Source organism: Patiria miniata, unplaced genomic scaffold (genome assembly GCF_015706575.1).
Source record: "Patiria miniata isolate m_02_andy unplaced genomic scaffold, ASM1570657v1 HiC_scaffold_9, whole genome shotgun sequence".
Classification (NCBI taxonomy): Eukaryota; Metazoa; Echinodermata; class Asteroidea; order Valvatida; family Asterinidae; genus Patiria; species Patiria miniata.
The window spans coordinates 5,879,475-5,905,868 of NW_024037076.1; the positions used below are offsets into that span (position 1 = coordinate 5,879,475).

Genomic DNA, 26,394 nt, shown 5'->3' on the forward strand with positions numbered 1-26,394 from the left:
TTTTTTCCCAAAATCGACTGCTTTGCCCAAAATCTTCAAAATATTGGGTTTTTGAAATTGACTGATGCTCTTCTTATCTCCAAAAGAATTTCTGCATTGTTTGGAGAAAAGTCAATTTTGCAAAAAAATGATTAAAGATGTAAGGCTAACCCCTTGTTTGTTTTTGGAAATTTTGGCCAAAAAATGAAATTCCTTCAAACTGATACCTCTACGGGCGACCGTTATTGATCGCCCCTAGCGGTACGTACCTCTAGGGGCGACCGTTATTTGTCGCCCCTAGAGGTACATACGACAGAAAAATGCGCGTGATTGATGCTCCTCTTAAGGAATTTCTGCATTGTTTTTGAGAAAGGTCCATTTTTGGCTAAATTTGATAAAAAATGTTAGGCTAACCCCTTGCAAATTTTACAATTTTTGGCAAAAATTAATTGCTTCAAACTTGCAGAAAAGATGCCCAAGGGTACATAACTCTACGGGCGACCGTTATTGATCGCCCCTAGGGGTACGTACATCTAGGGGCGACCCTTATTTGTCGCCCCTAGAGGTTCACCGTACCAGAGATACCTCTACGGGCGAACGTTATTGGTCGCCTCTAGAGGTACATGCCTCTACGGGGGACCTTTTATTGATCGCCCCTAGAGGTACATACGACAAAAAAATGTGCGTGATTGATGCTCACTTTACCTCCAAAGGAATTTCTGCATTGTTTTTGAGAAAAGTCCATTTTTGCCCAAATTTGATAAAAAATGTCAGGCTAACCCCTTGCTCATTTTACAATTTTTGCCAAAAATTAAATTGCTTCAAACTTGCAGAAAAGATGCACAAGGGTAAATAACTCTACGGGCTACCGTTATTGATCGCCCCTAGCGGTACGTATTTCTAGGGGCGACCGTTATTTGTCGCCCCTAGAGGTACATACCTCTACGGGTGACCTTGATTGATCGCTCCTAGAGGTACATACGACAAAAAATGCGCGTGATTGATGCTCCTCTTTACCTTCAAATGATTTTCTGCGTTGTTTTTGAGAAAAGTCCATTTTTGGTCAGGGTCAGGGTCGAAGGTCAGGGTCAACGTGGTGAGTTAAAGTGTAATGGTTTCCGGGTGATTACTTGAGATTAAAATGCGATTTTTGTGTCTTACTTCGGTTTTGGGTTGTTCTTGGGTACAGGCAAGTTGGGATTGGTTTAAGGGTCAAGAGGTCAAGGGTCAGGGTCACCGTAGTGAGTTTAAATTTAATGTTTTCCGGATGATGATTTGAGCTAGAAATGAGATTTGGGTTTCAAACTTCAGTGGGGGTTGCCCTTGGGTATAGGCATGTTGGCATTGGTTTTGTCAATTTTGGCCAAATAATGAAATTGCTTCAAACTTGCAGGAGAGATGCCTAAGGTACCCCAGAACACATTCCCATGCGATTCGTGGACAGATGTGCTTTTAAACATGAATTACGAGGAACATTTTGGGTTAAATCAGTCACAAGTGTTAGTTATTTCCCCCAAATCGACTGTTTTTGCCCCAAATCTTCAAAATATTGGGTTTTTGAAATTGATTGATGCTCTTCTTACCTCCAAAAGAATTTCTGCATTGTTCGGAGATAGGCGATCAGTCATGACCTTTGTAAATTCATTTTATCGCATTTGTGGCAACACTGACCATCAAGTAGGGAGACATTAATGTTTATATGTAAATGAACCTTCACGGCGCGCTAAAGGAGTGTTCATGTTTCAATTATGATATTTCTTTACAGTGTTTACTGTTTTCTTAATGGTCGTAATCTATTATGATTCGTTATTTTCGCATTCTGGTTGAATCCGTGCAAAAGTTTTGTAGGACAGGCAAATCCTGCTTACAAAAATATAATAAGAAGGACCATGTTACAAATACTAAAATTACTTGGGAATGATACATGTACAGATATAATTACGTCAAATTACATTTACCACCAATTAAGTGTATAAAGAAGAGTATATGGATGTAAATGACTGAGCAAATTACAAGATACTATTTAATATTCCGAGTAGACGACTACAGTAAACTTAAATATCCACTTCTTTTTATACGAAACGGCCCAATCACCAATAATCGATATTCATAAACATTATACCCTGCCCTGCCCTAACACAATAAACCGCTGGAATAATGATCTCCGAGTTACAATATTGAATTTTTATTAAAGCTTATGTATTTACACCTTGAAATTACTTGGTCTAGGGTTCTTAAATGTCTACTGGAAAACAAACCGCCTACTTTAGCATGTAAATATTATGGACAAACATACCGCTAATGTTAGCTGTTTCTTTTTACGGATAACACAATATATTTTTTTCGGGTAACATAGGTATAGACATTAGGCACTCGTCGTTAACAAAATTAAAGATGCGAGCTTTGTCTGAAAGGACAGTGAATAATAGAGACGAAGGAAGACAGGCCTGTGATATTAAAACACGCTGTCATCAAATCAGGCACTGCACAAAGTATTGTCAACTTACAAACATTATCTGAAATATGAATTGAGTACAGAACATCAAAGGGAATCGTTGGCGATGTATTTTAGATGGCCATCGGATTGCGCACCACACGTCCTGCATACTCGGCCTGTAGATAAAAAGAGATTGACTATCGATTAAAATTACATCGGCAACCCTGTATCTAATGAAAATACGCTGTCCAAGTACGCTGCCTAAAATACCAACACCATACATACATGTATAACCACTATAACTACAGCGGCAGCGGCAGAAGGTAGCAGACCAGTAAATAAACTTCCATAGACCCCAATGGTAAATGCTCCCACTTCAAAAATTCGGGAAAAATACTCATAACTCTCCAAGGTGTTCGAGACGCACATCAAATTAAAGCTTATTTCATCATCTTTCATTTGCTTTTCAATTTTTGGGGGGTCAACTGATGACTTTTAGGAGAAATTTCCATCTGAAGATGATCACCCCTGAAAATAGTCCTGAAGCCCATCGCCATTTTGAAAAACGATGCCTACACTCCATTGCAAAATAGAGCGCTTTTAGGGTCCAAATTTCATCAAAATTACACAGAACTGCAAGCTCCCAGTCCTGTGCACGGCTTCCACCCATATTTTTTACAAACCCTCAAGTTCATGCATGGCCCACAGCATGCCCAAATACCGAAGATTTTGAGGGCATGCAAATCGTGATTGGCCGGCGCAGGCAAATTCGGACCGATTTACTGGTCTGCACCCAGAAGATTAACACGAAAAAAAAAACCAGTAATTAATATATTTCCATCTTATTTCTCGCCGTTGGTTGAAGAACTCTTATTATGGAGGAGCAGGCTATTTGGATTTAGTATAATCTTTTAGCCCACTTCGCATATGAAGGCAGGCCAGTAATTAGGCCTAAAATTGCCTACGCTGGCCAAATCACGATTTGTGCGCCCTCATATTCACTGCGAGGGCCATGAACGTGAGGGTTTGTAAAAAGGGAAGGTGGAAGCCGTCCATTTGACTGCAAGCTCGTATTCGAAACTCGTCTAACTCTTACGAAATTAGGCCCTAAAAGGCTATCTGTTTTTTGGGGCAATGGGGCGTAGGCCTCCTTTTTCAAAATGGCGATTGGGTGATCATCTTTGGATAAAATTCTCTCCTGAAAGTTATTGGTTAACACCCCAAAAATTGAACGGAAAATGAAAGATGATGAAATAAGCTTTAATATGATGCGTGTTTCAAACACCTTGGAGAGTTGTGAGTTATGTTTGATACTTTTGGGAAGTCCAGGGCAGTTGTACTGGTCTGCAACCATGGCGCTCTCTAATTGTGTCCGCTATGCCCAGATGCACATTTGAAAAGAATGGTTCCTTAGCATTGCCCCTGTGAAGGGTAATAGATAGTTTTGTTGATGTAATCCTAACCACAAACAAAAATCCGTCAAACTATAACAAAGATGCCTGCAGTGTGCATTATTTATAAGCTTGTTAATTACTCACGCGACGATCCTGACGGTACGGCCCTTCCATTCCTGTTGCTATGTAGGGCCGGATAAACTCCTCTTGGCCCGGTAAACCCTTTACAGACAGAGAAACAAAAGCATTATAATAACCATTTTAAATTGTGGTTCGCAATCGACCTTTCTTTCATAAAAACATAACACATTAAAGATAATCGGATCATCTGTTTTCTGTGCATTTTTTTCGCTTGAAGCAACAAAATTGCTCAGAATCTTAAGTAGTGTGCATAACAATTGACCTGTTCACGTTTCCATACACTTTGAGCAAGCAGAGAAAAGCTATGCACAGCTTCTTTCGTCTCGTAATTGGATTCAGTTGCTATTGTTTCCTATTTTAAACTTGCCGTTTCGTATATTGAATTGCGTGCACGGAGCACGTGAATCCCTAAATTACGGTCGGGCCATCATTCACAACCGGTTGGTAAGTGTTCGTGTCGTCGAGGTCCCCGTGAATGGGTAATCCCAGCTGTGCCACCTTTAATAAGGGAATAAATGTGTGCTCCGGAGGTTTTTATCACTCTGTTGAAGACCGCTTATTAGAGTCTGGGTGCTGATAATTACCCGAGCCGGAGTCGAGGGTAATTATCAGCACCCAGACTCTAAGCGGTCTTAAACAGAGTGATAAATACCGACCGAGCACATATTTATTCCCATTCGTAAACACTTTTCGGTAAAAAATTTAATAATTCGTTCAAAAAAATCCCGATTTTGTTCAACAAGTTCACTTCGTGCTTTTTTAAACATCCCTCTAGCAAAATAATGGAGTGTTCAGCTGGTGAGTAAGGCTGCATCCGAATCTGTTGTCTAGAGCTAGGTCTAGGTCTTCGCTCCATTAGAAATACGCGGAGACGCGCTGACAATAGACGTAGCCGTAGCTCTGGAAGCCCGTTTCGGACACGGCCTAAGATGTAAACAACCCTTTTACGGAGATTGACGCGCGCGTAGCATGTTTTGCGCGATGTCGCGCAGAACGCACCTGGGGTGTTGCGTTTTGAATTTAGAACTATAAAATTCTGACTCCCTAGTGCAGTGCCCGTCTAAAATGTGCATGTTCGGGAAACGCAAATTGCTTTGCCGGTGGTATAGGTTGCCTACTTGCAGAGTTTTGGAGAACTGCTCGTGCAAACAACGCACGCGATTCAATGGTGTTGTTTTCACAGGTTGAACGCACACTTACGTCAAAATTTTTGCCAAGTTTGAAGTTCGACCACCTACAATGGTCGCTCAGTCGACTGCAAAAATAATGTGCCCGTGTACATACGAAAACATGGTATGCAGTGCTATTCACCCATTGACCATTAGTATTCACCCATACTGGACAATGTATCGCCCTACAATGCACGTGCGCGTGCCCGTCCTTTTTGCATTGTTTGCGTCATATCGAGCACGCGCACTTTAGCTTAAACATGACGTAAACAATTGAAAAGAACGGCAGTGCGTGCGGGTGTTATGTTCTAAGTTATATACTGCCACGTTTGCCTCAGAAAATACTGCTTTTTGCAGCTTTTTCGAGAACCGCTGGTCCAAACAACTTCAAACTTGGCACTGCACATTCTGTTGTCCCGAAAAATACACACGCCGATTTTCAACTTCATACGGTGCCCGGTTCTGGAGATAATCGACGGACAGACAGACGGACAGACAGAGATTCCTGGAATTAAAGTAAGGATAAAATTCTGACTCGCTGGTATAGTGTTGCGCATGCCTACGTGAGGATTGTGAACGTTCAACCAATAAAACGGTAAGAGGCACTGGATTTTTAGGAGTCCACATTTTATTGTGACACTGGAAAAGTGTTTAAGACCAGCTAGCCATGTCTTTATCATCCGTTTAAGACCGGCCACGTGACGGGCTCTCGACCAATAGGAATAGCTAAACTGTCTGAGGTATTTATGAGTGAAGGATTTTACTCTGGTCGATACCACTTCGGGTACAGTGGAATTTGACAGGGAATTTGGTACTGGTCCTTTCGTTACTTTGAGCAACGTTTTTGAGCAACGAATTCCGTTGCTAGTGTTTCCCTATTTTTAATTTGCCGCTTCGTATTTTGAAGTGTGGGGTGTCGTGGCATCGTGGGCTGGAGCATTGAATTCGTGGTCTGCGGGTAATTCTGCAGGTTGTGAGTTTGAGTCCAGCCATGGACTTATGGTAAGTGTGCCTTTGAGCAAGGCACTTTGTCACTCATTGATTCTCCCCACCCAGCAGTAAATTGGGTACCTGTGAGGGCATAGTTATTGCGGTTGATTCTGGCTGTTTTGCGTAAACCATGGCAGTATACTCCCCAGGGAGTTGAGATAGTATTTGGAATGTTTCATGGGCGCAATGAACAGGGCAATAATGATGTAGCACCTTGAGCACCAAAACTGGTGGATACATGCGCTTTATAAAAACATTAAAACATTATTATTTTGTTATTCTTTTCAGGGAATTCACCAATATTCCTTTGTGCCTTTATTGCCTTTTACCTGCTGTAGGTAGGGAGAGCGTCTCATGACGTGCATCAGACGACTCATCCTTTCCTCCTCTTCGTAGAAATATGCCATGCGGGGGACATCACCATACTCTCTGCTCAGATCAGGAATGTTCCGGATTGGCACACCCGACCACTGTCTGTGGTCACGGTAAGCAAGTGACTTGTGTTGCCTCCAAACGAGAAGACACATGCAGAGCAGCATGCACGCCGCCACGAGAATAAGCACAGCACAGCCAACGATGAGGAGTACTAAAGCAATGGTGGACTGACCGCCTGAACCGGGCTCTGAAGGGGATACCGATTTAATACAAAAACTATTTGATTACTAACTTATGGTTAATTAGTTTTGTATACAATTATGTGAAACTCTATAAGTAACGACAGAAAAACCAGAGTGACATAGAGACAGTGGCGTAGCCAGGAATTTTTCAGTGGGGGGGGAGGGGGGGGCGCTGGGGGGGGGGGGGGGTGCTGGAACATTTCATGGGGGGGGCGTCATGTAGGGGCGTCAATCGCTTTTCAAAAGTGGGGGGGACATACCTTGATCAGAACAGATGCGAGCGCGAAGCGCGAAGCCCTTACGGCGTGGGGGTTCGGGGCCCGCTTAAGGGCCCCGAAAAAATTGGATTCTAGATGTTCTGTGGTGTGATCTGAAGCAATTTCTTACCACTTTCCTCCATGCTTTAACTAATATTTTCTTAGCAAAAGATAATCATTTGAACATCGTTTTCGAGGTTGGAGTCATTGAACCAGCTATCTGTATTCTGAGCTATAGGCGTGGGGTTCGGGGGCCCCTTAAGGGCCCCGAATAAATTGGATTCTCGATGCTCCGTGGTGTGAACTGAGGCAATTTCTTACCACCTTAACCAATAACTATCTTAGCACAAAAGATACTAATTTAAACATAATTTTCGAGGTTTTCTCAGCTAAAGGCATAAGACAATTTTGTGAACATTGTTTTCGAGGTTGGAGTCATTGAATCAGATACCAGAATTCTGAGCTATAGGCGTGGGGTTCGGAGCCCGCTTAAGGGCCCCGAAAAAAATTTGGATTCTAAATGCTCTGTGGTGCTATCTGAGGCAATTTCTGACCACTTTAACCAATATTTTCAAAGCAAAAGATACATTGTAGTACATATTAGGGCCCTGTAAATGAGACACGAGTTCAAAAATCTGGGGGGGGGGGGAACTTTGATATTGTGTCCCCCCCCCCCCCCAGGATTGACGCCCATGGCGTCATGTAGATCAATGATAATTTTTTTTAGAAACTCAAAATCTCAGTGGGGGGGGGCGACTGGGGGGGGGGGCGACAAGGAAAACGTTTGTGCGTGGCCGCTTCGCGTGATATCGCTGACTGAAACTGTGTGACCCACGGGCCACCTGTCTATAATACGTGTTCCGTGGTGTGAGCGAGCAGTGCAGTGGGTGTTTATACGCATTTTAGATTATCATTATGCGCTATGTCACGCCGGTTGTCAGCTCTGGTCCGCGGTCGCCGGTCGAGGGGCGTTTTTCAGTGCTCATCATGTGGATCATTCGCGACTATTTAGATTAAGATCAATGATAATTTTTTTAGAAACTCAAAATCTCAGGGGGGGGGGGGGGGGCGACTGGGGGGGGGGGGACAAGGTTTCATGGGGGGGGGGGGGGCGGTCCCCCCACGCTCCCCCGGTGGCTACGCCACTGCATAGAGAGCTATGTATACGAATGAATGAGCTTTCGCAACAACTTCACGCTAACTTCATCGGATGCAATGATCAAGTAAATATGCTTGGCTAATGTACAACTCATGCATTTAAGGTTGAAAATTGGCAGTTAAAGTGGAAACCTGAATTGTGTATACACTTTAATTAGTTTTAATTTAGTGTAAGTGATTTTAAGGATTCTATTTGCATGTTCTACAATGCAAACAGGTGCAAATTAATTTGGTTGTACGGTGAACGTCACAATGACTATTCGTTGACGTCGAGAAATTCTCTTTCGGTAAAAGTAAGAGCCGACCCTACATACACACATCTTCTGAGCTATTCCTCTAGCTATACACTGGACTATACACATTCAATTTTCAACGAGTTTTTACCATCGATTTCTGTCTCGCAACGCTCCCCGGTACATGAAGGTGTGGTTGCAGTTTCAGTGGTGGTTGTGAGCCCTGGTGTGGTTGATGATTGTGGTGTGCTTGTTCGCCTAGGAATGGTTGTTGGCTCAGTTGTGGTTGACACTGGGCTGGTTGCTGGTTGTCGTCCGGATGTTGGTTGTCCGGATGGTGGCTGTGGTGTGGATGGTAGTCGTGTAGATTGTGATTGTGGTGTGCTTGTTCGCCTAGGAATGGTTGTTGGCTCAGTTGTGGTTGACACTGGGCTGGTTGTTGGTTGTTGTCCGGATGTTGGTTGTCCGGATGGTGGTTGTGGTGTGGATGGTAGTCGTGTAGATTGTGGTTGTGGTGTGGATGTTGGTTGTGGTGTGGTTGTGGTTTCAGAGGTGGTTGTGGGCCCTGGTGAAGAATAGATTTTTCAATTGTATAATTTTCAGCTATAGTACCTTGAGGTGTTGTACAGTTGACACCTGTGTATCCATCGACGCATATGCAAGTGTACCTTCTGAAGCTATCAAGACATATCCCACCATTCTCACAAAGGTTGGGGTCACAATCGTTAGGGTCAATTATGAAAAGAAAGTACATACACGGGGAATCCGCTGTGACCTGCCTGGGCCAACATGTGGATTGGGTTTTCAGTCCCCACCTATATCCGTAAGTTTTCCTCAGAATATTCCTCTGGGCTTTTCCTCCTACCTCTTAAACTGTAATATCTTCTCATTGTCTTCTCTCCACAGGTCTTTGTCAGGCTTTCGGCCTACAGTGCCTATATAGGGACGTTTTTAGGGATCCTTGGTTTCATCACCAGAAAGAAATCAACTACATGAAAGCGCTGAATATATACGAATACCATTCCACAGTTATTATCAACCACTGCAAGACAGGGTTAGTCAGTTAAATTGCTCGAGAAAACTGTGTGTAAGCATGAGGGACTTCCCAGTCACGTAACATTTGAGCTATATTTGCATATGGCATTTTGACCCACACGTACTGAATAGCAATGTTCTCGACGACACTCCCGTCGGCCGGATATGGCTTACATTGTATACATTTGTATACATTGCACTTGCAAAGTCTTGCACGTTTTCGGAGACCCTTCCCACGCCTAATATGGCTCCTTGTGATGATTCCTTTGTGGACAAAATTTAAACGTCAGTGTAACACTAAACTTAATTTATATGTTCAGTAAACATTTGTACTGAAAGTCTTGCTTTCTGCTGTTTTAAATTATTATAATAGACTTTTCAACGTGTGAAATCTACACGCTAAATTGAACTAAAAATAGTATTTTTCTGACGGTAGACTTCCCCTTAAATACTGGATGTCACCGGAATAGGTCATCAACTAATTGAAAGCAAAACCGTTTTCAGTGATAAAATCGTCGCCAATTAAAAAAAAAGAAGTATCAAACACAATAGAGTCTGAAAGTACGCCCTTTTGTCTTTGAGCTTCTGGACCCCTCCGCAGGCTCCGTAACCCAATTATGTGGCATTTAAAACGGGGTCGCCCTTTCTCCAGGCGCGGTTCTACGGGGGGGGCAAAAAAATTTGTCTAGCCCCCCCCCCCCCAAAAAAAAATAAATTCCGTAAAAAAAAAATTGCATTAGCAAAAAGAAGGATTGTGATGTACATGCGAACGGTCTCACCCTAAAGAAGAAATAGCCTTGACAAGGGTGCATTAGTTAATATAGTGTGAATGATTTTAGAATTTTATTGGCGCTCCTCATTGAAAATGTGGCCTGAGCACCCCCCCCCCCCCCCCCCCCCCCATTGATTTTCGGAGCCCTAAGTGTCTGGAAAAAATAACCGGTCAACATTTCAGCACGCCTCTCTGAAAAAACTCTGCATCCACCGTGCTAGCCCCCTTAAAATATTGGTTCTAGAACCGCGCCTGCCTTTCTCTTTCTTTTTTGTCGCATACAATTGAATAATTATTTTGAATTAAATAGTTTAAGTGTGTAAAATTCCCACATACAACCTGAAAAGGTGACCCTTCAAAGAAAGAGAGGAAACGCAACTAAAACAAAACGATTTTTGTTGTTCATCTTAAAAATTTTCACGACCCGAATATGGCAATGGCCCTTTAGACCTTTATCAAGCTGCCACCATTTCTTTGCAAAAAGGAAACGGACTATTTTTTTCTTTCCAGCCTCACTTTGGTTACGTTGATGTTACGTTAAATGGGACAAAATCAAGATGGCCGCAACTAGACAATGGTCTATAAACATTTATCATGCTGCCACCATTTTAGTCATGTTCCCTGTATTCTAATAACAGAACTGAGTGATTATTTGTTTTTTTGCGCAAAAAAGAACCAGACCATTTTACCCTTCCCTCCTCGCTTTGGTTATGTTGATTTAAATGGGGAAAATCCAGATGTCCGCGACATCTGCCACCATTTCAGTCATGTTCCCTGTATCCAATAACAGTACTAAATGATAATTTTTGTGTGCAAAAAGAAACAAGACTATTTTTTCCTTCAAGCTTCCCTTTGGTTATGTTGATTTGAATGGAAATAAAAAATCAAGACGGCAACATGTTCATGGACCATTTCAGTCATGTTCCCTGTATCAAAGAACGGTACTGAATGAAAAAAAAATTGTGCAAATTAGGAACCAGACTATGTTTTCCTTCCAGCCTCGCTTTAGTTATGTTGATTTGAATGGGAAAAATATGATAATGGTCTATAGTCAATGTCCCAACTAAGTAATTGGGACGATGCCTTAGTTGGGGCGTAACAAAACTAATTTTGCTTACCAGGGTTGGTAGCGGTTGGCATCGGAGTCGTCGGCCGAGTAATATTAGGATCACCGTACAAAGCCTGAATGCCGGCGATATCATCTTCGTGGAGCCTGAAGTTTGGATCGTACCGGTAGTAAGGTGCCATCACCGCACCCGTAATGTTACTATGCAGCAGACCCAGGCTATGGCCAAACTCGTGCACTGCTACAAGGAACAGGTCGATTCCTGTTTCAAATCGCAAATGAAGAATCGTTACTTTCAATAGTATAGGGGCCTACTACTCCTTTTCTCACTATGAAAGTAAGCTGCTAAATTATTTCGAAAGTCCCAATTATAAAAACGAACAAAGTCATTACTCGTGTAAGAACACAAAAACTACAAAAACAGGATAAAATGATCAGTGGGTTATTCACATCCGCGATTCTTGATACTATGAAGTGGATTTAATATATCGTAAAAACCAAAAAAAAGAAAGAAAGAATTTCATGTGCACTAATGAAATGCAGCTGAGTCATTTGCACGAAAAGTGCCCCACAATTCTTTGTAAGAAAAAGAGACCGTCTAGTCTAAAAATCGGTGGAATCGTGCAAATATAGCCAACTATCATCTCCCTAGCTTTCGGGCTATTATAGGAGCAGATTTGATAAAATTAGGATCGAAAATGGGTCCTACTTGCACGAGAAAATGTAGGGATGTCATTGGTAAATTTGGCAGCACGCAGGCTCAGCCATTACCAGCACATTAAAGTGGTCCGGCCACCATTCTATATAAAACCTCATTGGCCAGAGGTGTTGTGCGTTAACCTTATCAGTCAGGCGATCACACTCAATTGACTTCGGCAAAACCGCAAGTCCCATCATAAAGAATAAGTTAAGGCAAAAAAAAAAAGTCTCCGGTTTCTGGTATGGAGCTTGCCCCAAAAGTGGTGCGGCGACGCGCCTTGTTTTTGTTTTTTTTTACCTTTTTTTTTTTTTTTGCTTCAAATGTCGGCTGATGACTGCAAATGGTGCCCGACTAAACTTAGTGCAAATATATGGGAGTCCAGAGAGGCCACATAAAGCTTATTCTCGATCATAACCCCATCTAAAAACACGTTAAAATTGTGCAGCAGCAGGATTCCAGTCAAACCAGTGAGTTTGGCGGTTTTGAGACATCATCTTGTATTGAAAAAAAACCTTTTTCATTTTGCTGACGCGCATGGCTGCGGCGACGCGCGCACATACCAGAAACCGGAGACTTTTTTTTTTTGGCCTAACCGGGCCATTTTTTTGACGAGAGTGTGTTTCCAATGCAACTATGAATGAAACATCGAATCTTTACCTTTGGTGTAATAACTTAAACAACATTTCGAAGTTTTTGCCGGCTGACAATAATTCAGTCCTCCCTGCGTTCACTTGTTTCCCCCCCCCCCCCCGCCCCTTCAATAACTTCGTCGGTACTGGGAAACAGTCTAGCTAGTCTAGGGCGTATCTACGTCATAACTGGAGCTTTTTCAATGGGTTTCAGACTCCTAAAATAAAGAAGGCATTTTGTTTTGTGTTGCATATAGTATTTATCCATTTACCTGGCAGGGGAGATTCATTGATGCTCCAGGTTTCATTGTCATCAAAAAATGATCTACCATCCTCAGGCAAAAGGGCGAACGCTAGAACCCTTCCTGGTCCATCGGACTCTATGTCTAAATCATGGCCCTCTCCATAGAAGTTAATGACGAAGTCGGCAGCTTCGTCCCAAGAAGCGTTGGCAAATGTCAGGGTGGTGACCTCAGACCAGACCTTAGAGGCAACAATGACAAAATTGAATACCAAATTGCAGGAGATAATAAGTAATAAGAGACTGAGGAACAGTTGCATTAATTTCCAATTAACATATGGGGCTCATTTGATTCGGCATTCTAAGAAGTATCGGGTCAGATGTGATCCAGAGTCCGGGATTTATTGGCTCTGGTGTATATATATTTTTGTCCACTTTTGAAGGTTTCTGCCTCCTTCGTTTGCGGACGGATATACAGATTGACTGTGCCAATATACCGATACATATAGCTGATATTATTCCACGTCGTTTCGTTGTATATCCCCATACCTCTTTCTTATCGCACACACAAGATAATTTTCGGGGTTTGTTCAGCGTCACTAGTACATATATACTCACTCGAAGGGCATTGGCAAAAGTGTTTTTCACAAGCGATGGGTCGGGTATATCAGGTGTCACGGAGTTGACGCGATAGGTCAAATCCGTCTTGGACCATTTTGTATGATACAGCACGTAGCGTTTCTTTCTCTTTGCATCCATCACGTCATCGTCATCGAAGTCTGGGAAGCCACAACGAGGCATGTTCATCATCGCCTTCGTTGCTTCATCACACTTGCCTTTGTATAAACAATACGCAAGGGCTCTGATTAAACAAAATCGATATTAAGTTTTAGCTTTTTTGTCATGTTTCCCCTGCTCTTTGGGGCTCGATGTTTTTCGTTTGTTTTTCTGTTGGGGGTGTGTTTGTTTGTTTGTTTGTTTGTTGGGGTTGTTGGGGTTGTTTGTTTGTTTGTTTGTTGGGGTGTTTGTTTGTTTGTTTGTTTGTTTGTTTGTTTGTTTGTTTGTTTCAGTTTCTTTTGTAGGTTGTTTGTTGGTTGGTTTTTGGGGCGTTGGGTTGATTGTTTGTTTGTTTGCTGTTTCGGCTGTTGGGGTCTTTGTTTGTTTGTTCGTTCGTTTTAATTTTCCATACGTAAGACAAGACTACTATCCGAATAATTTCCTAAAGAAACTCTGTAATGTCTGATTGGAAAGATTCTATTAAGAAATAAAGAGGCAAGATATTATCAGTTCAAATAATTACAACTATAATGGGTACACAATTAAATATGCTAAAATGAATATACAACAAAATGATACAGACCCAACTGTTTATAGAAACCTTTCAAATTATTTCCTCCTTCATCATGCAGTTGCTCAAGTAATTCTAGCTCGAGAGATTTCAGTGAGATGTCTGATATTTCGTGGGATTATAATATGTGGGTCAAACCTTTCAGAATAGACCAATTCTGCCTGAGGATATTAAAGAATTTGCAAGCTCGGTAAAGCACGTATACTCTTTGTTAATGATTAACAATAGTACAACCTGGCGCCACAGACAGCCTATAGTGGCGAAAGTTTTCTCACCCCCAGATATAATTACACGCCAAAAATAAAGTCTGATAAATTGATAAGACGTTAGTACGTGCCCCATGGTTTGGATTCGTTCTTTGTCACAATAAGGGAATTTCTATGACCAATTTCACGGCAACAGGTTCGTCGGCCGGCCAACCGACGGATCAAGTAAGTGGACAATGAGACCCTTCAAGGTGTTTGGACGATAAGCCCTAACGTAAAATGTTTCATTAATTTTCTTGCCAATTTATTCTCAGAGTCGTTAGGATGAACTTGGATGAACTTGAAGCTTGGCGGAAACAACCCTAATGTCCAGGTGTGCATATTACCCCTATCGAGAAGCCATAAGGTATCAAATTACCGGTGACTTTTATTTCGTAAAAAGATAACTGATGAAACGAAGCCTGTTTTTATGATTCTCATTCTGACTGGTCGACAATATCTTCATAAACATATAGTTGGAACGTCATTTGACCTTAACCACCGTAGTTAACAGAAGAACGAATTAATTGAAATTGAAACTAAAAGCCTCAAATCAAACTCAAAATTTCTTCCAAACGGGTACATGCATGGAATGAACATGAAACACGGTACGAACATAACTCTGATCTGTGACGTCATACCGTGCCGTCCTCAATATTTCTATTTTTAAATGTACAAGTAATATGGAACAAGCCATCCCCCTTCGGTGCGCAAAATAATGCTCGTTATGAGCTGAAAAAAAGTTTGTTTCAGACATAAACTGTAGGTTGACAATGTTACCTTTATTTTCATCATACCCGGGCAAAGCTTAAATTTCATTTTGTGATGTCCGAATTTTGAAGTATATTGGGTATTCGAAATTGCGCAGCTAAAACAATTTGAATTTGGTTTGGCGACATTATTGCTACTGTAGACAAACAACCACCTTAATACGCTGTACCATTATTCAACGACAATAGACAGATATATTGAATACAGGTTGAGTAAAAAACAAAACGAAACCCTAATGTCGGGGCTATTGTTTTAGTGAAGTTTTGCATGTAGCACTTTCAAAATCTAGGATATGAAAGCCCAATTCATAAACTTTGTTGTAGTAGAAGAATCATTCATATCAAGTATGCACTTTTTACGTTACGGAATTTTGAACACAACCATCGTTTTAAGGTTCTGTCCACGGATCACTAAAAATTCAGTGTTCTTTCAGCAAAACGAAACAAATCACATAGGGATGTGTGTGAATTGTTTTCGTTCTGCTGAAAGAACACACACCTTTTTTGGTGATCCGTGGACAGAACTTTAAAACGGTGGTTGTGTTTAATATTCCGTAACTTGAAAAGTACATTATTTGTATGATTCTTGTACTAAAAGAAATCGAATGAATTGGGCTTTTATATCCTTGATTCTCAAAGTGACGCATTAAGAACTTCACTAAAACAATTGTCCCGACATTTGGGTTTCGTTTTTTTAACTCACAGTGTAGAGTTCATATATTGCACGACGAAGGGAAAATGTCAGGTTTTCCTAAATCTTCGAGATATAATGTCATTGTTCTTCAAGTTGTTCTCCTAACAAGTTTTCAACATGTTCTTTACCCCCCCCCCCCCCCCACCCACCAAAGAAACCCTACCTCTTTTTCATTTTGGTCGACTGCAACAATCTGAAAAAATCCTTTATTTTGGGTTGCTCTTGCAACATGCATTTTCCGCATTGTCAGTAGACTAATTCCCGGATCCTACTCATCGATTCGGATAATGGGACGGTAACCAGTCTACCCCGCAAGGACAAAGTTTTTGTTTGGCCTTAAAATGTCTCATTCAAAAGCAAATCAATTTTGTATTGCTACAAAAAAAATATCATTTCAAAAGAAATTCAATTTTCGGGATGAAAAACGGATATAAGATCATTTGCTTTTCATGAGGTTTGCTCGTATCCAAAACACCACTTAAACTCCAATGAAACATGTTCAAAACCAAACGCGTTGAGGTTTTAGGCCATTTGGTATTAAACCTTTTGTGGAGGTTTATGTTAATTACTCTTTTAGAGTTTTTGTCACTAAGCCAATAAAAGTGGGGGGAAATAGATCATGTATATTAATTTCTAACACAAAATCTAAAATGAAAACTTCCACGCTTTTGGAGAGCCATATTGTGGACAACTCTTTTCACCCTTTTACATTCCTGATATTGTAAGGCCGCCTCTGGATCAATAAGGTAAGTTCGCCTCTGGCAGTCAGGATATTGCAAAGTTTGCAATTAGGGAAAAAGGACGTCCCACAAAAATGCATTATGACGATAGTAGACTTAAAAGTACACTCCAGGGGTTCTCCGGGGTTGGGGTTCGTCAGAATACTGGATTTCGCCCAACAATTTCAAAGGAAGACGACTGCCAATCAACACCACCTAACAAGTTAGCTAGTAATGCTAGGTTCACGCAGTCCCGAATTATTGCCACGAACGTGACCCAGATCTATTCTTGACGGCATCGGGAGAAAGTAGCCCCGATTCGCTGTTTATAAGAATAACAAGAATGAAACAAGTATAATCAAGAACTGGGTACGAATTAGAAGCCGAATCAGACCGAATCAAGCCGAATGAATGCGATTTAGGGCATAATAAAAACCAAATCGTAGCGATTTTGTGAAGAATAAGTTACGAATAACTCAAGAATCATCCAGAATGACCCAAAATTATGTCAATTTAGCGTATTCGTAAGTTATTCCTATAATATTTGCACATTTCTTTATACATTCGTAATGATTCGGCATGATTCTTGACTTTTAACACCAAAAATAATTCTACGAAACTTGAAAGAATGCTGTAAGAATATCCAGAATGCTGTAAGAATATCCAGAATTAGTTACGAGTACAAGAAAAGAACAAGAATTTAAATCGGTTCCCAAATCGCCCCGACAATTTTGAAAATGTCCTAAATTGTCGGGGCGCTTCCCGATCTTTAACGATCTTTTACTGAACTAACAGAATCATCCCGAGGCAGCCAAGAACCATTTCCCGATTTACTCAAGAATTGCTATTTGCGGCGATTGGGCTTAAACATCGTATTAGTCAATTCGAATGCAGTGTTTTGTAATACAACATCACCTGGGCGCGTATCGCGTAACATAATAGGCCTAAAACAGGGTGCGTTACCACAACCTTTCGTCACCGACACCACGAAGTAACACCCGTCTACATACCAGTAAAAACTAGCAATCGGAGAAAACGGCTACTAAAGTTGAACGCCTTCTAAAACAACACTTTGCGTCAAAACGACAGAGTATTTTCAGTTGGGTTTCTCGTTGAGGACTTTTGATGAATTGAATTGATTAAATCTGCTGTTTTTCACCCGTTTGTGTATTAAATAAACAAAAATTCATAGATAGCTATTCCTTGATGCCGCGTTACCAGTGCATCTTTACTTGTCTAGACGTATGTAAGATTTTTGACACTGCGCTATTGTCTGGTGCTAATTACCATCGCCAGGGTGGTAAATTCCCAAAATGAGATCGAACACTCGCACAATGATTCCAAAGTACATGTATGTGAATACTCGATCCTTTTATAAAGTTCATCACATCAAATTTAGGATGTTTCATATTTTGAGTTTCAAATGGTGCATTTTACTTTAAGTTTTCAATATTATCCAAAATTGGCTAGAATTTAAGCAGCCAACTACCTATCAAAAAATGTGACCTTGGACAACAAAATCTGCGAATTCCGGATTTCTAAATTTTCACAGTAACGCGGTATCGAGGAAGGAATTATCTTTGAATTCCGGATTTCTGCGATAAATTATCACGGTAACGCGGTATCGAGGAAGGGATTATCTTTGATTTCCGGATTTCTGTGATAAATTATCACAGTAACGCGGTATCGCGGAAGCCAATTCAAGCTTCCGTATTGTTGCTCTGTCTAGGTTTTGTTTTATCCATTTATGACGCGACAACGGTGAATGACCGAAGACCCGATATGGAAAGCACTCACTGATTGGTCAAAATCCAGATGTCAAGATGCGGTTGTCCTGCATAATTTATCAGCGAATCTGCTCAAAATGGACTAGTGTACGGTTAGATTGCCTGATTTTCAGCGCACACCTCTGTGGCCCAGTGGTCCGATTATTAAAATCGGAAAGGTGTGCGCCGGGCTTTATGCGCATTCTTTGTAACAAATTTAAATAACAAAGAACTCCTTCTGAGATACCTGCCAGGCTGCCAGCACGAAGAAAATCAGTGAAGGTTTATTCCCGCCTGAAGTGAACGAAATATGAATGCGTCACGGCGGAGTTTGAGGCAATGTTTTGTCTAGCGGCATGAAAAGAAAACCCGCACCCTTTTTTAAGCAGCATTGCCACTGAATCAAAATCGCAGGGAACTTTCTCTGAACTACCTGCAGCACAAAGTCTTTAGAGACGCGGATCCGGGTTTGCGGTAAACCATGTACAGGGCGAGTAAACAAAAACGAAGCCCAAATGGCAGGACCAATTTGTGAAAGGCGTTTTGCATAGAGCACTTTCAAAATCAACGATATGGCGCTGTCATTTTGGTTTCTTTTTTATGACTCACCATATATCTTTATGTGACTCATTATGAGGTCATTGATTTTATTGGAAACTAGCTCCCGTGAACAGTGTCCTCGGATGAAACGCCCAAGTTAATCTGGCCGTGCATAATTCAAAATACAGCAGCCGGCATAAAAGGCTTATAAAAAGATAGTAAAACTATATAATATGAAAATAATTTAAATCCAGGAAAAGCTATGAAATAGCAAAGACAGGCCCACTCTATATTATCACGGTATAATTATTTTCTTCCATTACTGCTCCTGCATTGAATGAGAGTTTTCTATTTTATGCGGAAAATTAATGCAAAGTTGCGGTAAGTCCGCCATCTTTGTTATTGGCGTTCTTTCTACTTCCCGACTGACCTTTTTACTTATAGATTCTTGATGCGCACGAACCGGTAACAATAGTTGATTTGTTTTCGAAAAAGTTTTTGGCCTGGTCAACCTGTACATATTAGCCACACGGACGATTTTCAGGAATTTGGATAATTAATCATATAATATAGAACAAAATATATTGAAATCACAAATCGAAGGCAGCAGATTCGTGGACTGGTCGAAAACAGATGTGACTAATGACCAATGGATTGGAATTATAGATTCACAATAAGGCCTTTTTGTAAACTTTATTATTGTTTCTCCTAATGAAGTGAAGTAAGAACAATGCCTTTAAACACACATCTTATGAACAAATAGAAGATGAAACCGAATTATAACAGATCTGGTCTGAAAAAAAAACGATCATAAGTGACTGTCAGTGAGTCAATCGGTGTGATTTATGTATCTAGGACCGGCACAAAAAAGGTGCAACTTGATGGCTGAGGGCAAAAAGGACATAGACCCAGACTCTTTGTTACCGCTGTACAATGGCACGTCTGACTCAGCATGTAGGCCATTGTAGGCGTAACTTTTTTTCATGAAAATATTAGGGTCATATCCGTGAAACGAGACAAAACCACGTCCCACAAAAATGTGTTATGACAAAACAGACTAAAAAGTAGGCAACGAGGGTTCTCCGGGATTTGGATTCGTTCTGTCAGAAATACCGGATTTTGGCCAACAAATTTCAAAGGAAAACGATTGCCAATGAAATTCGCCTGACAAGTTGGTAATGCTAGGTTCACACAGTCCCGAATTATTGCCAAGAAAACCCAGATCTATCCCGAATAAAAATGATTCTTGATGGCATCGGGAGAAATTAGCCCCGATCAAGGGCGGATTCAGAACACAAATTGTTTTTGAAATGGGGGGGGGGGCGGAAAAAAATGGTCCCCAAAAGTGTGTCCAAAAAAATTACTGCGTGGGGTATGGGGCCCTTAAGTAAGAATAACTTAAGAATGAAATATTAATAATCAAGAACTAGGTACGAATTAGAAGCCGAATCAGACCAAACCTAGCCGAATGAATGCGATTTAGGGCAGAATAAAAACTTGGTTTTGCCTAATTAATCAGCAAATGTGTTCACGCGAAATAGGCTATTACATAGACTACCGCTGAAGGGCTTTGACGGCGCATTGTTGGCGGGTTGGGCCACAGGTGCGCTGACCTGGTTTGGGGTCTGCCAGCGCGCGCTCCGAAAAAAGGTTCTATAAATAGGTTGCCTAAGTGGGTTCCTATTGTTCTTATGCGGGTTAAGGCTTGGCTAGATTCCAGGGTTGGGTTTAAGTTGTAGCATTGTAATACATTTTGTAAAGCTGTGCTTGTCTGGGAATCGATCTGTTGCAGTTCTGAGGTCGGTGTGGGAGTTGCCCGCAGAGTCCGCTTGGCGAAATAAATTAGATCTTCCGCCAAAGTTAGAAATCTTTTTTGTGTCCCCCTTTCTTGTGTTTTGCTCGATTAGCTTGGCGGTCAAGAGCCCAATAGGATCCCGCTTCAGTATGCAATATCGTCGTTAAACTTACCAGTTTCCGCAATATGAGCCATGCTCTGGAATTTGTAGATGGCCGCTGTTATATCTTCTTCGTTCATGTTAGCGCCTTCGGTGGTGGGTCGTACATAGCCGTACTTCGACAAGTACATCTATGGAACAAAAAGGTGATATCTCATGCTGAGTTTTCAGGTTCATTCATTCATTTGCTGTGTGTGCATCAGTGGGGCAGCCGTTGTGCAGTTTTTAGTTGTAGATAACAATAGATATAAAGGTATATCATTTGCACAAAAGTAGAGTATCGAATTATTATCAAAAAGCTCACTCGGATACAAGATCGGACTAAGAACAGACTGGTACAACACACCCCCTGAAATTATTCCGTCTGGCTCGCTTTCATTTGGAAGAAATCCAAAAAAGGTAATTTCCAACAAACAGTGAATTGACCGATTTTTGGAAATAAAGAGTGCTATGGACGAAATTGTATTTCGCGATCAAAAGATTGTGCCTGGCTTTTCACTATTTCCTCGAAAAGTGTAATATCCGCTGAGCTGAAAATTCAACAGGCTAGGGTTTGAACAATCTTCTTTGCATTGTGAGTGGTGTTATTATTGGAAACGAAAAAAATCATGAAAAGCAAATGATTGTGTGCCTTTAAGCCAAAGCATCAAACTGTGCTGACTGCGCACTTCAAATGAGTATTGGATTACGAGTGTTTGGTCACGCATGCGGCTGATAAATGTACGAACTGTGTATTCAAGTCCAAGGCCTGCAAATTATTGGGCATGTCAACATATCCTTTTTGGATCCAAATACTCTGATAACTAATCTCCGAAGATACAAATCTCGAACCACTCAGTCTATTTTATCAAGTTTAATAACAACTGTAGCAGCTTATGCAAGGAACTCCACATGCAACGCCTATATTAAGGCCAAATTAAAAGGGAAGCGCCCCGACCATTTTGGACATATTCAAATTTGTCGAGGTGATTCTGGAAAAAAATCAATTCTTAGTTTGTTCTTGTTTTCGTAACTAATTCTGGATATTCTTACAGCTTTCTGGATATTTTTACATCATTATTACAAGTTTCGTGGAGTTATTGTTTGGTGTTAACAGTCCCGAATCATGCCGGATCATTACAAATGTATCAAGAGAGTACGAATAGTGTAAGAGTATAACGAAGACACTAAACCGGCATGATTCCGGATAATTCTGGATGATTCTTGAGTTATACGTATGTTATTCTTGACAAATTGGCTAAACTTTGGTTTTATTCTGCACTAAGTCGCAGTCGTTCGGCTGGGTTCGGTCTGATTCGGCTTCCAATTCGTACCTAGTTTTTGATTATTTCTCTTTTATTCTTAAGTTATTTCTCGCGATGCCATCAATGATTTTTATTCGGGATAGATCGGGGTATTCGTTGCAATAATGCGGGAATGTGTAAACCTAGCATTAGTACGGTACTATTGCATTTGAAGCCAGGGACGGTATAAGGCCGTAGGTGGCCATTGCGATGTCTAATCGCTGCGCATGGCGGATGAACAAAACCGGCCAATTAACGACTTAAATTCGAGTATGTATTTTGAACTAGTCTATGTTAATCTGAACATTTGATTTAATCCCAGCCGTGAATGAGTGCCGCTGTCAAACTTTTACAAATTTAGCCTTACCCTCCTGCTCTCTACCCTGAAGTTCATCTTCTAAACCGCACCAACCAGCCAATATATCTCAGCATTTAAATCATTTAACTTAACTGCAATCCCTATACTCCCAAACACTCAACCAATAAACTTATGTAACAAGCCCAGCAACAGACAACTTCACTTGTCGTCTCAATTCACATCTTACCCAGCCCCCATACCCTTAGCGATTTTTTTTTCTCCCAAACGACTTCCGCATAGAAAAGGGGGTAAGCGCTATGGCGTTTTGGACTTTACTTTTCTAAAAACATGGGAAGAAAATTTAAAAAAAATTGCAAAAAAAAAAAGGAATTCGATGGTTTTGAAATTCGGACTTAATTTCCCTTAAAAAAAAACCCTCCGAAGCCTCAGGTTGCAAAAGAAAACATTTCGGGTGCAAAACCTTGTTTCGAACCCGCAACCTTGCGGTGCCTTTCACAACCCTGTATCGACTGAGCTATCGCACTGCACACCTAAACTTGCTGCGGGATACCTGCCGTACGTATCATGAAAGTCTCGTTTGGGAAAAGAAAATTCGCCGCCCGTTCACCCTAATCAACCCATTCACCATCTACCCCACTCGAAATGTCCACAAATTCCAGCCATGAGTTTTACCAGACCCCATTCAGCTCCACTGTACCGCACTTATCTACTCTGCTCCACTCTCTATACTGGCCGGAAAGCGGGAGAGGGGTATTCCAGGCGAAAGAAAGACCCACCTCAAATTCAACATGGGTCCAAAACTTTACATTTATCCTAGTAGGCCAGTCTGTCAATTTTTTGACCCAACCCACGCATTACCACGCGGTGAAGACCGGGTCCGCAATATGTTATTACCTAATTATAATCCTAGATTGGCCTTGGCCCTGTCAATTTTTTGAAATACTTTAACTGGCCTTTATTAAGAATTCAATATCCTGGATACGCACTTTTAATCACTAGAAGTTGCAATATCAATCGTACACATTTTAGTGAAAAGATCCAATTATACTGACAAAAGTACACCTCTTGTTAAAAAAAAGATCCAACCCTCACACTAGACTGGCTACGGGCCTGCAACATGGAATTTTCCTTCCTTTCGATTCTTACCCGACCCTCGCACAGTGTGCTTACCAACTCCGCAACCTTTTTTCTCAACAACTTGTACTTGTTCATGTTAAATGTAAGAATATTTTTAGGACCGTATGGGTAGTTTGGGAAAAAACAGTTACTTTAAGCACTTCTTTATCGTTAATACTTTTTCCAGCACCGTGTCCCTTTTATAACACACTACTCGTTATGAATGTTTTTAAAAAAAACAACGAAAATACCAACGTAGTTTGAGAAACAGTGAAACTGATCAAGATCCTTACATCGTTGTACATTAAGGTGCATGCGCGAGTTATTAGCTAAACTGTTACCGACGTCTCGAAATCTGAAGATTTCTAACAAGCGCCTGTGTCTTAAGCATAGGAAATGACGATACTAATTAGAACTATACTTTTGTTGTAGAAAATGACTCCAATCGATTATCGAATTTTCGTCAATGAAAATGTAACATGCATGATGAATCAATCCGCTGCAAACTTTGAAAAGTTCCTGCAAGGATAGAAGCATTATTAGGCCCTCTCGTTTTTGACGAGTAAAACTGTCAGATACATGAGGTGAAATTCATACTCAACCGATTTCAAAGGATATAGTTTGACTGAGCTAAACTTAAGAAGGGGTGGACTGGACTGTTTACTTTATGATACTAATTTTATTTCATGCAGCTTTCTGAAAGAAAAGAATAATAAGCTACTTAAAAAAAAAATCGGTATGGCCAGATATCAATTAAATGTTTAATATATTGATAGTGTGCGTCGGGGAGATGCGATAAGTTGCGTATTCGTAGCGTCGTTATTTTCACTTTAATTGAGGAAGAGTAAAGGTCTGTTTAGTTCTATGTTCATCCGCAGTTGTTTCTATCAGGAAAAAAACATAGATCTTGTGTCAAGTGAATCGAAGAACGAAAGAAACATTTGTTGCGACTTACCATACAGTCGGCAGTTGTCTCTATTTTGCCCGAGTGAACCACCGTGATGGAACTAACAAGAAGCACCGACAAGAGAAGCATCTTCCCCGTCATTATTTTCCACTTTTCCTGTTAGTAGCACGCAGCGATGTCCGTTTTGGTAAAGTTCGGAATTACTGCCGCAGCAGCTGATTAGGCCGATCAGCATCTGAATGAACCCTCTTTACCAAATTCCTGTGCATGGAGACGTCACTGTGTCAGTAAGTATACTGACACAACCAACCTAAAACCTATGACTGAACCTCGCCAAACAAACCTTGACAATGACTCTACCCAGACTTGTATGACTCGTGACTCGGACTCGGACTCGAGTCCGACTCGAGTCACATTTTTAATGACTCGGACTCGGACTCGAGTCACTTTGACTTACGACTCGGACTCGGGGCTACGGACTCGGACTTGGACTCGAACTAATTGTGACTCGACGGAAATTACCGCACTGCACACGCACATACAGGCTACGTAAGTCGATCGTTTTCTTTACTGTGCAATACATGTACATGTACATGTACATGTACTATGTACAAGGCGCTCGATGCGGTGTGTGCGTGGCCGTGGCCGGTTACTACGGAAGCGTACATGACCATCCGCGTTACTGCGTTACTGAGATAAAATATCTTGGAAACATATAGTTCCATCAACTACCCGAAATCAGAGGTTGGATGTTGTCAAGAAAGGACCAAGTAAAACAAAAATAGTTTTTCGTCCAGGCTAAAAAAAAAAACACGAGGCAGTGCTATTTTTTTTGGAAGGCGGATTTTCCAAGAAGGATTCGTCCATTTTCTTGACCCTTTTGCTGATACTTTCGTCGTGTCCAAATGAGCCTTGGCACTAATATTTACACATTTTAAACTTCCATACAAAGCTATTTTGCTGAAAGAACAGACCACATACCGCCCTCTACTGGTTATTTTGGCAGTCGTATTCTAACAGCTTAATTTAATTAACTTCATCATCTATAGGCCATCAGCCTGTAAGTCAGGTGGTTTAGATCTAATTTTCGTCAAGATCGTGACCAACTGGTCCAAAGCACCAAACTTGGCAGATAGATTCTTATAGACCTAGAGAAGATATTTAGAAGGGGTGACACCTGAAATTCTTGTGGGAAGGGTGCCTAATTTGCATAAATCGTTAATCCCTTTCGTGTAATATATTTATTCCCATATTTGGGTATATTTCTATTTTTTTATTTTTTTTGAAAAGTGTATTTTGGGGATTCTACTTACATATCTTTACTTAAATAACATTTTCCAAAGCATATAAGTGACTGAATAATTATGAGGATATAGTAACGATCCAAAATGGCTACTATTATGCCCTTAAATTGCGCGCATTTACCTTGTCTCCAGATATCATCAATTAGTCTTGCCAAACATCAGCATTGATGAACTTCAAATTCACCAAGTAACTTACTGGTACAGTTACCATATTAAAACCTTATGCAAAATCATGTGAACAATGATAACATTGTGATATTTATCCCAGAAAACAAAAACTGGGAAAAAACGAGGTGTCCATAAATTGGGCTAACAGGTAGGTGAAGGGTTGCCTAACAAGGAACACTGTAACAAGTTCAAGGAAATTCCCAAAATTATTGTTGAGAAAACGTTTTGGCGTGGACAAAATTATTGTAAACAATATAATCTCTGATTTAGGGGATTTCGTTGAACTTGTTCAAGTCCCCACGTTTCCCTTCCCGTACTAGCCCAATTTACGGACACCACATTTTCTCCCCATTTTTGGTCTTTTGGGCTAAACATCAAGATGTTATCAATTTTCACTTGATTTCCCACTTATTTTTGTTAGGGTAACTATGCCAGTAAGTAA

At 40.9% G+C, this 26,394-nt stretch overlaps 1 protein-coding gene across 1 annotated transcript; it reads right to left on the reverse strand.

Moving 5' to 3' along the window:
* Positions 1–1,753: 1,753 nt before the first annotated feature.
* LOC119721082 (hatching enzyme-like) lies at positions 1,754–24,854 on the reverse strand. The gene is made up of 9 exons (XM_038190972.1): positions 24,529–24,854; positions 20,869–20,986; positions 13,437–13,654; positions 12,850–13,060; positions 11,301–11,510; positions 8,527–8,940; positions 6,440–6,732; positions 3,955–4,032; positions 1,754–2,592 (listed from the first exon to the last, which is right to left on the reverse strand). The coding sequence occupies exons 1-9, from the start codon at positions 24,619–24,621 to the stop codon at positions 2,548–2,550; spliced, it is 1,680 nt and encodes a 559-aa protein (XP_038046900.1). The 5' UTR covers positions 24,622–24,854; the 3' UTR covers positions 1,754–2,547.
* Positions 24,855–26,394: the final 1,540 nt, after the last annotated feature.